Raw genomic sequence first — 14,983 nt, 5'->3', positions numbered from 1 at the left:
CCCCGATGGGGGATCGAAACTGCGCCAAAGTCTTCCGATGATCGGTGTCGATGTACCTAACTATCCCGATACCGAACGGAACAATACCGACGCTTTCTTCCGAGATTCTGACTAACTTTCCGAACCGAAACACGGAGCGAAAAGGAATACGTCCGAACCCGACAGCGGAAAAAAAACAATCTAAGATGGAGTCGACGCCCATGCGCAATGGAGCCAAAGAGGGAGGAGTCCTTCGGTCCCGTGACCAAAAAGACTTCTTCGAAGAAAAACAACTTGTAATACTCCGAGCCCAACACCAGGCAGCGGACTGTGCCAAACATGTGTATCTGCAGCAACATATGCCATCGAACATAAGTTTTCACATCAGATTACCCTCTGCTTGACAGAAGAGGGTCTTTCTGAGCTTACATCATGGGGAAGCACTTCTGGCTCAGCTGGGACAAAAGATGATGTTTATTCACATGTGAACATATTCTTGTGGTCTTTTGTTCTGGAGGTGTGCCATTTAAGAACAGCAGTTCACAATGAGTTGTAATACAGCTATGTGAATAGTAATGAATATAATTGTATGTGAATATATCATGAAGCTATTAAGTAATACAAGCAACAGTCACGGTGAAAATTCTAAATGTATTGTCACTCTCAGTCAGAAATCAAATAGTTTGGCAGTGAACTGGTGATTTCCCCACCACAGAAAGCTGGATTTCAGAGAACTAAGAGGGAAACTCCTGGAAGCATGCTGGACCCAAGAAAGGGCACATCCACTGACTGAGGTCTAGTAAAAGAAAATGCAGCTTCCCAGAACAGGCTAAATTGTGCAGACCGAATTGGGCACAGAAGTCTAAATCAAGCAGGACAAACAAGCCCAAACTGAACAGTTAAGTAAATAAGGTTGACAGCAGACACAAAACATTTGCTGAATGACCTGTGCAGAACTGAGATACATGACATATTGAGATATATGACGCAGGCTGGGCTAGGCATGAGCCGGGGACATAAGTTCAGCCAAACACAGACCCTCATACAAGGCAGGAACTAAAACACCTACACTAAGTTAGAACCAGTGAGGCCTCAGCTCAAAGGACTAAAAAGACAAGCAAGTACACCAAACCATGTGAGAACAGGCAGCCCAACAGTAAAACAGACAAGCCTTACCTAGCACCATCACAGAAGATGGCATTCATAGAAGAGGTACTAAACACACCACTTAAAAAGGTATTTGATTCTGAGAGGATTGCAGATATTATGGATATGCAGAATGAAAACAAAGAGGCACAAATGCACCAGAAGACATGGACAAGCAAGGCCCAATCAGATGCTTCCATGGCAGCTGAATTCCATTTTTGGTTTTAGCAGTTGTAGCATATTCACTTCTAAAAGCACCACTTACTGCAAGGACACATTTATGTTTTTCACATACACCAGTGCACAAACACAAGTATGTTCTCACATACACCGTTATTAAAAGTGACAACTCTACGCCAAAAGCTTTATATTTATCCTTTGCTAGCAGGGTTTACGTTTAGCATGGTAGCACAATCTCCCATTACGGTGCGTTGTAATAATTACTAACCGGGTACAGTAATATGTAGCAGTGGAGTGATCACTGAACCACTGCTATTGTAATGTATTTGATGATGTTGAAGCATGAAACCAGACCTGCTCAAGAGACCAACATATCCTGTAGACCTGGGCCCTCGAGCAACCATAAGAAAGGCAGAGATGCCCAAGTGCTGGCAATTAGAAGGACCCATGCCCCCTGCCCCCACCCAGCCACCAAAATGGAGAGAGGCACTCCCTTTGCAAACATGTGAATGGCCGAAGCAGACCTTTCCCCAAAGAATTAAATAACCATTAAATGGAAAGTCCAACAATGAAATCTATGCCTTCCCTAAAGGCCTGAGTGGCACAAATATGGATGATAACACATGGATATGGAAGAGTCCATGCACCAGGTTACTGCTCATCGAATCAAGGCCCAAATGAGGAAGCTGTTTGATGGCCCAAACAAGCTGTAAATCACCTCTGCAAAGGACCCACTCACATTTTCTGTGTAATCTTCCAAAGGCCACTGAAGTAATGGGCCAACAAACCTATGCCTATACAAGAACGGAGAGCCAGGACCTCCAGAAAAAATACCTTTTTTAAGGGGGGCTCTTATCATCATGCTGCCACTCTGCCATCTGTTGAGAACACACAGAAGAAAAAGAGGAGTCACAAAACCCATAAACCAAGAAAGGCTGTGCATGATTATCAGCCATAAGCACAGTACACAAGAAGACTGGCCCATCTGGAGCCAGACGATACTGACAAGTGATCAATTCATTGAGAGCGCAGACCAGCTTTCTTCAGACCTGAATAGTAGCCAGCAACAAAAACAGTGTCAAGATCTAAGTTGGGGAATGAATTGGGTCAGTGAAAGACCTACCCATGAACAAGAATGACTCCAAATGAGGACAAACACCCCTTCAAGCACAATGACCTTAATAGGTCACATGAAGAAGGACCTGACAGGGGGAAATGCATCCTCAGGATCTCTGAGGCCAGACCTGGAAGAACAGTAGCCATGTAGAAACAGAGAACCATCCCACAGAGATCTGGAAGAGTGAACAAGAAAAGAGGACAAGCAAAATGACCACAACAGAGCTTAACACAGCCGCAATGAAAACACACAAAAAACTGCAAATGGCAAAGAGAGAACTTTTCTACATAAGAGCATTTTGAATCTGAGTCCAAGAGCACATAAAAAAAGAGGTAACATTAGTGTCCCAGGTGGCGCTACATAGAGCTCAGTGATGTCACGTCCAGGAAGGTTTAAGTGTGGAGGCATGCCACCTACTGGCACAGGAGAGCTATTTCCAGTTTTAGATCCAGCATGGAGCTTCACAGAAGTCACAAGGGGAGGAATCTACAGGTAGACTTAGCCATCTTTTTAGAGGCATCAACTTTGCTTGTGTAGTCAATAAACACCAGGCTACATGGTCCAGCCACCATTCACAGTTTTCTATCTGGATAAACTGTTTTAGCTTACTTGTCCATCTTTCTTACTGAAAGTGATATCTTAAGGAAACTGCTCCCCACTTTCTAGTTAATTACAAATGTGTCACTTTAAACTGCAAGTGTGTATTTATGAGGATGACTGATAACTGTGATATAAAATTAATCCCACACTACAACAAGGAAGATCTCTACATAAAGTAGCTAATTGTGATGCGTTAGCGACTGCAACATATACAATGTCACCATGTTGTATATTAAAACAGAAAAAACACAACCCCTGCAAGGCCTGCAGCTTACCTTTCAAGTGTTTAGCTCCGTCTACTGCTCTGGTTACAGATCCATCGTCTATTAACTTGTCTGCCAAATAAAAGAACAAGTTACAATCAGGTGATCAGATGTAACAAGCATTGCCTTCACCAGCCTCCTATGTGCTCCTCATTCCATGACCATATTCATCGCTCTCACACCACCTCCACCTTCCCTACCCAGCAATGACTCACACAGTTATTACAGCAGTGCAGAACTGTTGGCTCTCTGACTATACGCTGCACTTACACATCAGAAATGTAAAGTATTATAATCTTTTTTTCTACAACACCCCTGTGTTAATGGAAAATATGTTGCTGTGTACTCTGGAAATGAATACATCTGTAAACGAGGGTCTGGGTCCACAGGGACTGTCTGAGTTAACAATTACACATTCGACAGAGCAATTTGATGCAAACATTTAATATATCACTGTTCCATTTACACAAATAGATTTCTTTTCCAGCAGATCTGTCGAACAATACATGCGACTTGTATTACCCACATTACAATTTTTGCAATTAGCACGTTGTCCTCTTTGATTAAACAAATGTATTAGCACGACTCAACTGCTAAATGCAACTTTAACTAGTTTATGAAAGTGTAAACAACACATGGTACTGAACCTTACAAACAATTCAGTTTCCAAAATGCTGGTGGCTGTTAATTCAATGTGGTAAATATGTTCAGGGTGTCGTAAACAGGGTGAGTCCTTTCCAGAAGTGGAGCTTCAACTGGGACACCTGCTACATTCATATATTTAAGTGCTTCCTGTTGATATTTAATTTCTGTGAAATGAGCATCATGGCTACAAAGGAAGCTTACCTGGTCATTTATGCAAATGAGTTCACAATTTATACAAAATGCCTATCCAACTGGAGCACTTTCTACTGGTTACTAAGTGCTACCACGTAGGTTAAATGTGCATCATGGGGTTGGGAGGCTGCACAACACCCCACCCCAGCCAATTTTGTCCCCGGGGCCCACTATAATTCCTTTGGAGGGCTAGGGGGGTCACGCAGCCCCCCTCACCGGGGCGATCTGGTCCCTGGGGACTTCATCGCCCATGCCTGGCATTCAATAAACGAAGGTGGGGGGCTGCACAGCCCCCTCCCTAGGCTGATCTCTGGCGGGCGGGGCCCTATCCCCGGGGTCTCGCTTCAATAAACAGAGGAGGGGGGTGCCACCTCTCTCCCCCAGCAGATCTCGGCCACGCCCTCCTCCATGGGCCAATTTTGTCCCTGGGGGCCCCATCCCCCTGGACCCGACCATCTCTACTGGGTGGCTTCTGAGGCACCCAGTAGGCAATGGGACTGCAGGGGTAGCCTCAAGGACACCCAGGGTCCCAGCCAGCTCCCTGCCTTCTGAGAGAGCCAGCATTGCTGTCACAGAGGAAGCTGCTGGGGGCGTGGCTTGGCCTTCCTGCTAATGGCTGCCACTCCGTGAGGCTCTGCAGCAGGGGATTTTATCCTGCCATTTCTCCCTCCAGGTTTGGCTGCCGGGCGCTGGCTTGGGCTCCCCTCGATGTGGGGGGACGAGGTGTGGCTTTGAGGGGGGCAGGGGGGTGCCTGGAGCGTGGGGGATTCCCTTGCGGGACCGGCAGCTGCAGCGTGGTGAGTCGGGCGGTGCTAGGCCTGGTGCCCGCCTCACTGCTGTACTGTGGAGACGGCCTGGATCTTGGCGCTCCCGCGGCTGGCTGATGCTGTTCGGCCCCTTTCTGCTCCCCACACTGGGGAGCCTGGGACGCTGCGGCTTGCATCTGGGGCCGAACTGGACCTTATCAGGTGGACGGCTCACAGGACTCGGTCAACGGCTGGATCGGCCTGTGGGCCCCACGGACACCACGGCTGGTGGCGCGGGTGGAGCACCTGGGCTTGCCAGGTGAAGTAGGCGCCTGGAGTTGCCCGGCTGCCGTGTTTGGCCCTGGGCACTGGGAAGCAGCTGAGCGTTGGCCCTGCTCATGCTCTGGTTTTTCGTTGGTGCTGCCCTTGAGCGTGACGATCGGTCTTGCGGCTTGGAGCATGAAGGTGGGCCTCGCATATTGTGGCCCCTGGCACTGTTGTCTGCTGTGGGGGATCCGAGACAATGTTTGGCTTTCCTGAACATCACACTTATGCCTTGGCAGCTGGGCCCTATCTGGCACGCTGAACTGGCTCTACTTGACGCTTGCCGGTGTTGGTGCAGGACACTTGGACTGGCAGGGCGGCGGGTGAGACTCTTTTGTCCAGTGTGACCACTTGGGCAGGCGACGCTTGCGGCGACCACCGGTGAGTGGTGGTGTCTGTGTCCAGACATGGGGAAGGCTGATCAGAAACAACCCAAGCTGACGTTCAAGGGCAAAAAGAAAAGTAGCCAGGCGAGTAGGTCGATGGATGACCTTCCTCAAGAAGAGGACATGCAATCATCCACTGTGAAGGCTATGTTCTCAGATCTTAAACATACCCTGGCCAGCACTGATGGGAAGCTGGACCACCTGACTGCACAGATTGATCACCTAAAGGCAAGGGTGGATGGACATGTCACCCGTCTTGACCATGTGGAGTCTCGGACGTCGGATTTGGAAGTCAACCGCCGGGAGGATGGAGAGAAGTTGTTGAGGATGGAACGCGTGTTAGAGCTCATTCGTAATAAAAACTAAGATCTTGAGGCCCGAGGCTGCCGCAAAAATGGTTGCATTTTGGGTCTACCTGAGTCGACAGCCATGGGACATATGGAAGACTATGTGGAGACTATGTTTCCCGGGCGAGCTCTCTCAGGTGCTGGTGGTGGAGCGGGTGCCTCGATCGCTTGGCCCCCAACCTCCTCCGGGGGCACCGGCACGGCTGGTCATTGTGCGTTTATTTAACTATCGAGACAGGGATGCCATATTTCGGCTGGCTCAGGAGCGGCGTCCAGTGATTTATAACAACAATAATGAGCTCAACATTTTTCTGGACTACACGCTTGGTGTACAGGCTGCGTGCCGGGCGTTTCTCCTGGTCAGGCGTACCCTAAGCCAGACGGATGCTAAGTTTTCTTTAATTTACCCTGCCAAGTTACGGGTGTTACACAAGGACAAGTTGCTTTTTTTTTTTACTGACCCAAAGCTGGTGGACAAGTATTTTAGGTCTATTCCCAAGAGGGCGCCTCCGGGTTGTGCCCTGGAGGAGGGGGCGGGCGATTCACTCCCTGATGGAAGTGATAACAACTAAACTCTAATTTGCTGCTGCCGATAGCTAAGGCCCCTCTGCTGTGGGCTGGGCCTAGACATCACTTTGTGATGAGCCGGTTCCTTGGTGGCTGGTGCTGGACTTTGAACGCTATCCTGATGCCCCTGCTCACACACCCCTACTGGGGCGGTTATCGGATGGCCAAATCAGACTTTTGTTGTTTTGCTGCAGGTTTTGAGTTTGGGTGGGAGGTGGGGGGGGGGGGCTCTACTGGGCAGGCCTGATAGGGGAGCCAGCGTGAGTAGGGGTTAGCTGTTTGGTTTCCTGAGGGGGTTGGTGTTATCTTTCTTCCTCCTTTCTCTTATTAGCAGCTGTTGCTTCCTGTAGGATGATCGGAGATGGCATACGCTTAGTGACTGTCAGGATGGTGACCACAGGTGCGCCTGCTGTTAGGTGCCTCACCTGGAATGTTAGGGGGCTGAATGATGGCCGCAAGATGAGACTTTTGTCAGTTTATGTGCAGCGCCATGCGGTTGATATCTGCATGTTGCAGGAAACACATCTGTCTGATGGAACGAAGGTGAGGACTGGCTGGATTGGTGAAAGTCACATGGTGACATACTTGGGATATGCGCAAAGCATCGTGATTCTGATACGGAAGGGACTGCTGTGGCGCACTGGAAGGGTGCTGTTAGATCCGTGTGGCCAACATGTCACTTTGAAGGGTACATTATAGGACAGCCCGTTCCGTCTCGTCTCCCTATATGGCCCCAATGTTGATGATCCTGGGTTCTTTGTGGAGGTCTGGCGCTTGATTAGCTCGCTGGGCACGGGTTCTCTACTGTGGGGTGGACACTTCAATGTGGTTCTGGATTCGGTGGCGGACAGGGAGAGTAAAGCCAGGCCTCAACATATAGCAGCGGCGAGGGATTTGGTGCATATTTTGGTGGAGGGTCCTCTGCTGAATTTATGGAGAGCCAATAGTGGCAAGGACAGGCAGGGAACATGCGTTAATCATGCGCACAGCAGCTGGTCTAGAATAGACCGCTGGTTAGGCACTAGGGAAGTGGGACTCTGGACATCTGTTGAGCATATGCCTCGTGCGCTGTCGGACCATTCACCGGTAATGCATGTGCCTGGGTGCCATGAGCGTGCATTTTCATGGCAGCTTCTTTTTGGGGCGCTGAGAGATTGTCTTTCGGGAAGAAATTCATACTGCTATTGTAGACTATTTCAACATACATCAAGGTTCGGTGTCCTCAGCGGGCACCCTCTGGGAGGCCTTCAACGTTGTCATTCGGGGAATCTGTCTTGCTAAAAAAAACATGGGGGGCCAAGGGCACTTCAAAGGGAACTGGCAGGATTAGAGGCACGCCTAGTTGATTTGTAAAGAGATTAGCATCTGCCTGGTCAGCGAGTCTTCTGGCTGAATTCTTGGAGGTGCTGTCTTGTTATGCAGAGGCAGCGCTGTGCGAGGTATGTTATTTGGGTAAAGAGGGGAAGGCACAGAGCTATGGTGAAGGCGAACAGGCTAGAAAGATGTTGGCAGCTATGCTCCGCAAGCCATGGGCCGGGAATTATTTAGTTGAACTCACTGACTCTGAGGGGACGCTTCGAATGGGTACAGCTCATGTCATGTCCGATTTTTACTTGGACCTGTATGCCGAACGGCCGGGAATGTATGCTTTAGATGCCGTTAATTATTTTGAGGAGATTAGTCTGCTTTGGCTAGAAGAGTCACACAGGCAATATCTTGATGTCCCCTTCTCGGTTGAAGATTTGGTTCAGGCTACACGTAGCCTACCTAGTGATAAGGCCCCAGGTCTGGATGGGCTGATGCCTACCTTTTATAAGGCCTATGCCGATATTCTGGTGCCGCGTCTTTTTGAGGTTTATGCTGAAGCTCTTGACGGTGGTGTCCTCCCGCCTTTGCTGCAAGAAGCTCTTATTGTGACGATTTTAAAACCCGGGAAGTATCCTAGCAGGTGTGACTCTTACCAGACTCTCTCGCTCATAAACACAGACACTAAGATTTTAGCGAAATTTATTGTGATGCGCCTGTAACCTCTGCTTCTGTCCCTGATATTCCCAGACCAATTGGTTTTTGTGTAAGGTCGCTCGACATCTTATAATCTCCGCACCTTCTTTGCGATTTCCCATATGCTCGGGCCTGAGGATCATGCAATGGCATTTTTTTGGACACCACGAATGCATCTGACTCGCTGGCCTGGTCGTATATGTTCGCTCTCTTGGCCAAGGTGGGTCTTAGCGCAAGATTCATTCAGCTGATTTGTCGGTTGTATTCCAAGTCGACTGCTTGCTTGAGGGTTTATGGGTCGCTTTCGGACTCTTTTCCGATTGCTAGGGGAACTCGTCAGGGTTGCCCTCTTTCACCGCTACTTTTTTGCGGTGGCTATGGAACCCATTGCTGCAAGTTTGCGCCAGCATCACAATCATAGGGGGTTGGCGTGTCGGCAGCGCCCTTTCCTAATCTCCCTCTATGCGGATGAAGTTGCACTATATGTCCGTGATCCGCAGCTCCATCTTGATATCCTGTGGATGAAGTGGTCCACTTTGGTCGGATTTCTGGGATTATGGTAAATTGGTCTAGATCGGTGGTGCTGTCCTTGACTGATGTTACTGTGCAGTGCTCCTCTAGTTACCCCCATGTGTTGAGCGGATGGGCCGGCGCGATATCTGGGTGTCTGGCTGAGCCGGAAGGTAGATGAGCTCTGGACGGCTAATTATTGTGCAGCTGTTGCGTGGCTGGAGGAAAAGGTAGCGGTTTGGCGTTCGCTGCTGCTTTTGCTGACCGGACGCATTGCGATAGCCAAGATGGTTGTACTGCCCAAGTTTTTGTACCTCTTTGTTAACCTGCCTCTTGTTCTTACCGCTAGTTTTCTGCGACGGCTCAGATCCCTGCTTGTGACCCTTGTATGGGCCGGGAAACAGCCCAGGATCCTATGGGAAACATTGATGCGGCCGTTTGAGCGGGGTGGCTTGGCGGCCCCAAACCTGGAACTTTATTATTACTGTGCACAGGCCCATTTTGTTTATTTCTGGCTGCACCCTTTTCGTTATTTACCGCATTTGTCTCCTGAATCTGATTCAGTGTGGCTGGACAGATTGGGTGGGGTGCTTGGCGGGCCACCTCGGCCTTGTCGACGTGGCATAGACACCAAGGCGTGCTCGGCATGGGCCTGGACTTGCTTGCTACAGCGGGCTGGGCTGCGAGACATCTTTGTGCCGTCGATGCCGGTGCAGGATATGGTGTGCCTGTCCCCATTGGAGGATGGCCAGCTATCTGAGTGACTCGAGGAGTTAGATATGACTAACCTTGGTTCCCGGCGGGAACGTTTGTCTCTTTGGAGACTGCACTGGGCGACCACAGTGAGTCTGCAATTCATTGCCTAATATTTTTCAGAATAAGGGCTTTGCTGCGGGAGCTGTACACCTGCTTCCCTGAGGAACCCCCTATTTGTCAGGCGCTGGAATTGCTATACAGGTCACGGTTTGCCCGCCGACTTATTACATGTCTATGTCCACAAAGTATGGCACCTTTTGATGAATCTAGGGCTTGAGCGCGCTGATAGGCGGAGTCAGCTGTGCCTATTTCAGAGGAGAAATGGAGTTATTGTTGAGCCCAGATTAGGGAACTCTCCCTAATTATAGGCTTCGCCTCATACATTTCAATTTTCTACAGCGTGTATACTATACACCCGACTGAAAACAATGGGTCTAAAGGTGGATGCTCGCTGTGAACGCTGTTCGGCATTGGAGGCAGGCGTTTTGCATCTGGCGTGGGCCTGCAGAGAGCTGCATGAATACTAGTCTGAGGTGTTGTGTGCGCTTGAAGAGATGACGGGCCTGGAGCTGCCGCGCACCCCTCATGTGGTACTTTGGGGATATCTATGGGAGTTCCCCCCTACTACCAGACGGTTGGTGGGATTGCTGTTGCTACTTGCAAAGCACAGGGTGGTGATGTGCTGGGGCCCGAGGCGGACACCCCGATGTGCGGACAGGATTAAAGATGCTGCATATTGTCAGGAACAGCTGGCAACATATTGGGAATTGATGTCGGAGGGCTCCTGCCCCGCGATATAGGGTTCCCCCTTGACGTCGTACCTGGCAGCCAGCACCCAGGGAGCTGATGAGCTTTTCATGCCTCCCCCCTAGCCCAATTTGCTGTGCTTGGCCTCCTCTGGAGGCGCTGGGATGACCTGGTCCCCTTTGCAGGACTGATTCGACGACAACGCTGCTTTTTCTCATTCCCCTCCCTCTCTGTTTTTCTTTAACTCTTTCTTTCTAGCTTGTTTCTTAGGTTCACATGCATTGATGGATGATAATGTTGTGGCAAAAGACTTTTATCCTGTTCCTTCTCCTATTGCCTGATTAAGGTTGTCAACTTCGCCAGGAGTCTTTGCAGTTTGTGCTGGCCATTTACTGTCTCTGCGTGGAACTTGCTTTGTTTGCTGGTTATTGTCTATTTACAAATGCAATAAATAAATTAAAAACATTAACAAAAATAAAGGAAGCTGATAAAGATGCAGCTGCATGGCAAACAGGGATATCTCAGGGGTCCCTCGTAGCCAGAAGATATGTAACACCACCTCCGGATGGAGAAGCCACTCGTGGTTGGCTGAAAAATGCCAGCTGATACTGTCTGCACGTCTGTTCAGAACTCCAGCAAGTGATTTGCTACAATGCAAATCCAATGGTCCTGAGCTCAGTACCAGAGTTGTAGAGCCTCTCTGCAGAGAAGACATACCTACACCTCCCTGTTTGTTTATGTACTACACTGCGGTAGTATTGTGTGTCAAGCCCTGCACTGACTGACCACAATGGAGGGCAGGAAGGCCTTGAGAGCCAGATGTATCACCCACAAGTCCAACCGATTGATGTTCCTCCGGAGACCAAATTCCCTTCATCTCCTGAGCCCACCGATGTGCTCTCCCCCACTGTCCCCCAGAGTGGAGGCATCCATTATCACTGTGGCCACCGGCAGTGAAGGACAAACAGCTTTCCATGTGATAGACTGCCATCCACACCCCACCATTAAATTTCTGTTGCAGTGTCTCTGGAGATTCTGACCAACTCTGAGATCTCTGTTGTGTTGATACCACTGATTGTGGAGGCACCCTTGACGAGGTCCCATGTGTCCTCGTGCATGGGTCACCAACAGAATGCAGGAAGAATTCAATCAGACCGAGCAGGCGTAAGACCTTCAGGACTGGACCACTGCTCCACTCTGAAACATTGGAATCATAGCCGGAATGTCTTGAATCCTCTGAGAAAGGTAGGCACGATTCACAAGACTTGGGCACATTTATGGAAAAGCCCAGGTTGTACAAATTAGTTATCAACTTCAAGTGATGCAGTACCAACTCTGGAGACTTGACTTTGAGCAGCCATTTGTCTGGTATTCCCCACCTTCCGAGATGTGCTGCTACCACTGCCTTCATCTTCATGAAGGCTCGAGGTGCAGAAATAAGACCAAATGGAAGGACCACAAACTGGTAATGTGATCCCATCGTGAAGTGGAGTAACTTCCTTGCGATTGCAAAATGGGGATGTCTAGGAAGTTGGCTCTGTATGTACTATTTCAAAGTAAGAAATAGCATGCACAGAGTCCAAGGGTTCCCCTAAGAGGTAAGATAGTGGCAAAAAGAGATAATTCTAATGCTCTATTTTGTGGTAGTTTGGTCGAGCAGTAGGCTTATCAGAGGGTAGTGTTAAGTATTTGTTGTACACACACAGGCAATAAATGAGTAACACACACTCAATGACAATTCCAGGCCAATAGGTTTTTGTATAGAAAAATATATTTTCTTAGTTTATTTTAAGAACCACAGGTTCAAGATTTACAAACAATACTTTAAATGAAAAGTATTTCACTTAGGAACTTTAGGAACTTTGAATTAGCAAAATAGCATGTACAGTTTTCACAAAAATGGCAATAAGCTATTTTAAAACTAGACAGTGCAATTTTCAACAGTTCCTGGGGGAGGTAAGTGTTTGTTAGTTTTGCAGGTAAGTAAACCACCTACAGGGTTCAAAGTTGGGTCCAAGGTAGCCCACCGTTGGAGGTTCAGGGCAACCCCAAATTTACCACACCAGCAGCTCAGGGCCGGTCAGGTGCAGAGGTCAAAGTGGTGCCCAAAACACATAGGCCTCAATGGAGAAGGGGGTGCCTCGGTTCCAGTCTGCCAGCAGGTAAGTACCTGCGTCCTTGCAGGGCACACCAGGGGGGTTTTGTAGGGCACCAGGGGGGGACACAAGTGAGCACAAAAAGTACACCCTCAGCGGCACGGGGCAGCCGGGTGTAGAGTGCAAACAGGCGTCGGATTTGCAATGGAGTTCAATGGGAGACCCAAGGGTCTCTTCAGCGAAGCAGGCAGGCAAGGGGGGGGGGGGGGGGGCTCCTCAGGGAGGCCACCACCTGGGCAAGGGAGAGGGCCACCTGGGGGTCGCTCCTGCACTGGAGGTCGGATCCTTCGGTCCTGGGGGGTGCGGGTGCAGTGTCGTTGGGTTCTTTGAAGCAAGCAGTCGCGGTCAGGGGGAGCCTCTGGATTCCCTCTGCAGGCGTCGCTGTGGGGGCTCAGGGGGGTCAACTGTGGCTACTCACGGGCTCGCAGTCACCGGGGAGTCCTCCCTGTAGTGTTGTTTCTCCACAAGTCGAGCCGGGGGCGTCGGGTGCAGTGTGTAAAGTCTCACGCTTCCGGCGGGAAATGTGTGTTCTTTCAAAGTTGCTTCTTTGTTGCAAAGATGCTTCTTTCTTGGAGCAGAGCCGCTGTCCTCTGGAGTTCTTGGTCCTTTTAGATGCAGGATAGTCCTCGGAGGCTTCAGAGGTCGCTGGACCCTGTGGAACGCGTCGCTGGAGCAGTTCTTTTAGAAGTGGGGAGACAGGCCGGTAGAGCTGGGGCCAAAGCAGTTGGTGTCTCCGTCTTCTCTGCAGGTTTTTCAGCTCAGCAGTCCTTCTTCGTCTTAGGTTGTAGGAATCCATCTTGCTGTGTTCTGGGATGCCCTAAACACTCGGTTTAGGGGGGTGTTTTAGGTCTGGGGGGTTAGTAGCCAATGGCTACTAGCCATGAGGGTGGCTACACCTTCTTTGTGCCTCCTCCCTGAGGGGAGGGGGGCACATCCCTAATTCTATTGAGGTAATCCTCCATCTGCAAGATGGAGGATTCCTAAAAGTTAGAGTCACCTCAGCTCAGGACACCTTAGGGGCTGTCCTGACTGGCCAGTGACTCCTCCTTGTTTTTCTCATTATCTCCTCCGGCCTTGCCGCCAAAAGTGGGGCCGTGGCCAGAGGGGGCGGGCAACTCCACTAGCTGGAGTGCCCTGGGGTGCTGTAACCAAGGGGGCGAGCCTTTGAGGCTCACCGCCAGGTGTTACAGTGCCTGCAGGGGGAGGTGAGAAGCACCTCCACCCAGTACAGGCTTTGTTACTAGCCACAGAGTGACAAAGGGACTCTCCCCATGTGGCCAGCAACATGTCTGGTGTATGGCAGGCTGCTAAAACTAGTCAGCCCACACTGGTAGTCGGTGAAGGTTTCAGGGGGCATCTCTAAGATGCCCTCTGGGGTGTATGTTACAATAAAATGTACACTGGCATCAGTGTGCATTTATTGTGCTGAGAAGTTTGATACCAAACTTCCCAGTTTTCAGTGTAGCCATTATGGTGCTGTGGAGTTCGTGTTTGACAGACTCCCAGACCATATACTCTTATGGCTACCCTGCACTTACAATGTCTAAGGTTTTGCTTAGACACTGTAGGGGCATAGTGCTCATGCACATATGTCCTCACCTATGGTATAGTGCACCCTGCCTTAGGGCTGTAAGGCCTGCTAGAGGGGTGACTTATCTACACCTATAGGCAGTGTGAGGTTGGCATGGCACCCTGAGGGGAGTGTCTTGTCGACTTAGTCATTTTATCCCCACCAGCACACACAAGCTGGCAAGCAGTGTGTCTGTGCTGAGTGAGGGGTCCCCAGGGTGGCATAAGATATGCTGCAGCCCTTACAGACCTTCCCTGGCATCAGGGCCCTTGGTACCAGGGGTACCAGTTACAAGGGACTTACCTGGATGCCAGGGTGTGCCAATTGTGGAAACAAAAGTACAGGTTAGGGAAAGAACACTGATGCTGGGGCCTGGTTAGCAGGCCTCAGCACACTTTCAAATCATAACTTGTCATCAGCAAAGGCAAAAAGTCAGGGGGTAACCATGCGAAGGAGGCATTTCCTTACAGGATGTGAAAATAAGCATCCTGCAAATCGATTGAAACCATCCAGCACAATAAGTACTTGTACAAGGGTCAGCATTTTGAATTTTTCCTACTTGAGGAACCAATTCAAAACCATGAGGTCTAGGATCAGACGTAAATGAACATCCATTTTGGGGAATGGGAAATATTGTGAGTAACATCCCTGACCCTGTTCCTGCTCATGAACCAACTCTACTGCACATTTTAGGAGAAGGGGTTGGACCTTATGTTGGAATAACAGAATATGTTCTTCTGAAGAAAAACTT

At 49.6% G+C, this 14,983-nt stretch overlaps 1 protein-coding gene across 6 annotated transcripts in view; it reads right to left on the bottom strand.

Moving 5' to 3' along the window:
• Positions 1-14,983, bottom strand: part of SLMAP (sarcolemma associated protein) — a 793,819-nt gene that overhangs the window by 362,409 nt on the left and 416,427 nt on the right. For all 6 annotated transcript variants that reach the window (XM_069206475.1, XM_069206474.1, XM_069206478.1 and 3 more), the window contains one exon: positions 3,298-3,357. In XM_069206475.1, the coding sequence (XP_069062576.1) occupies positions 3,298-3,357 (60 nt within the window). The remainder of the gene's footprint in view (positions 1-3,297; positions 3,358-14,983) is intronic.

This window comes from Pleurodeles waltl, chromosome 9 (assembly GCF_031143425.1).
Source record: "Pleurodeles waltl isolate 20211129_DDA chromosome 9, aPleWal1.hap1.20221129, whole genome shotgun sequence".
Lineage (NCBI taxonomy): Eukaryota > Metazoa > Chordata > Amphibia > Caudata > Salamandridae > Pleurodeles > Pleurodeles waltl.
This window is presented reverse-complemented; position numbering and strand designations above follow the sequence as displayed.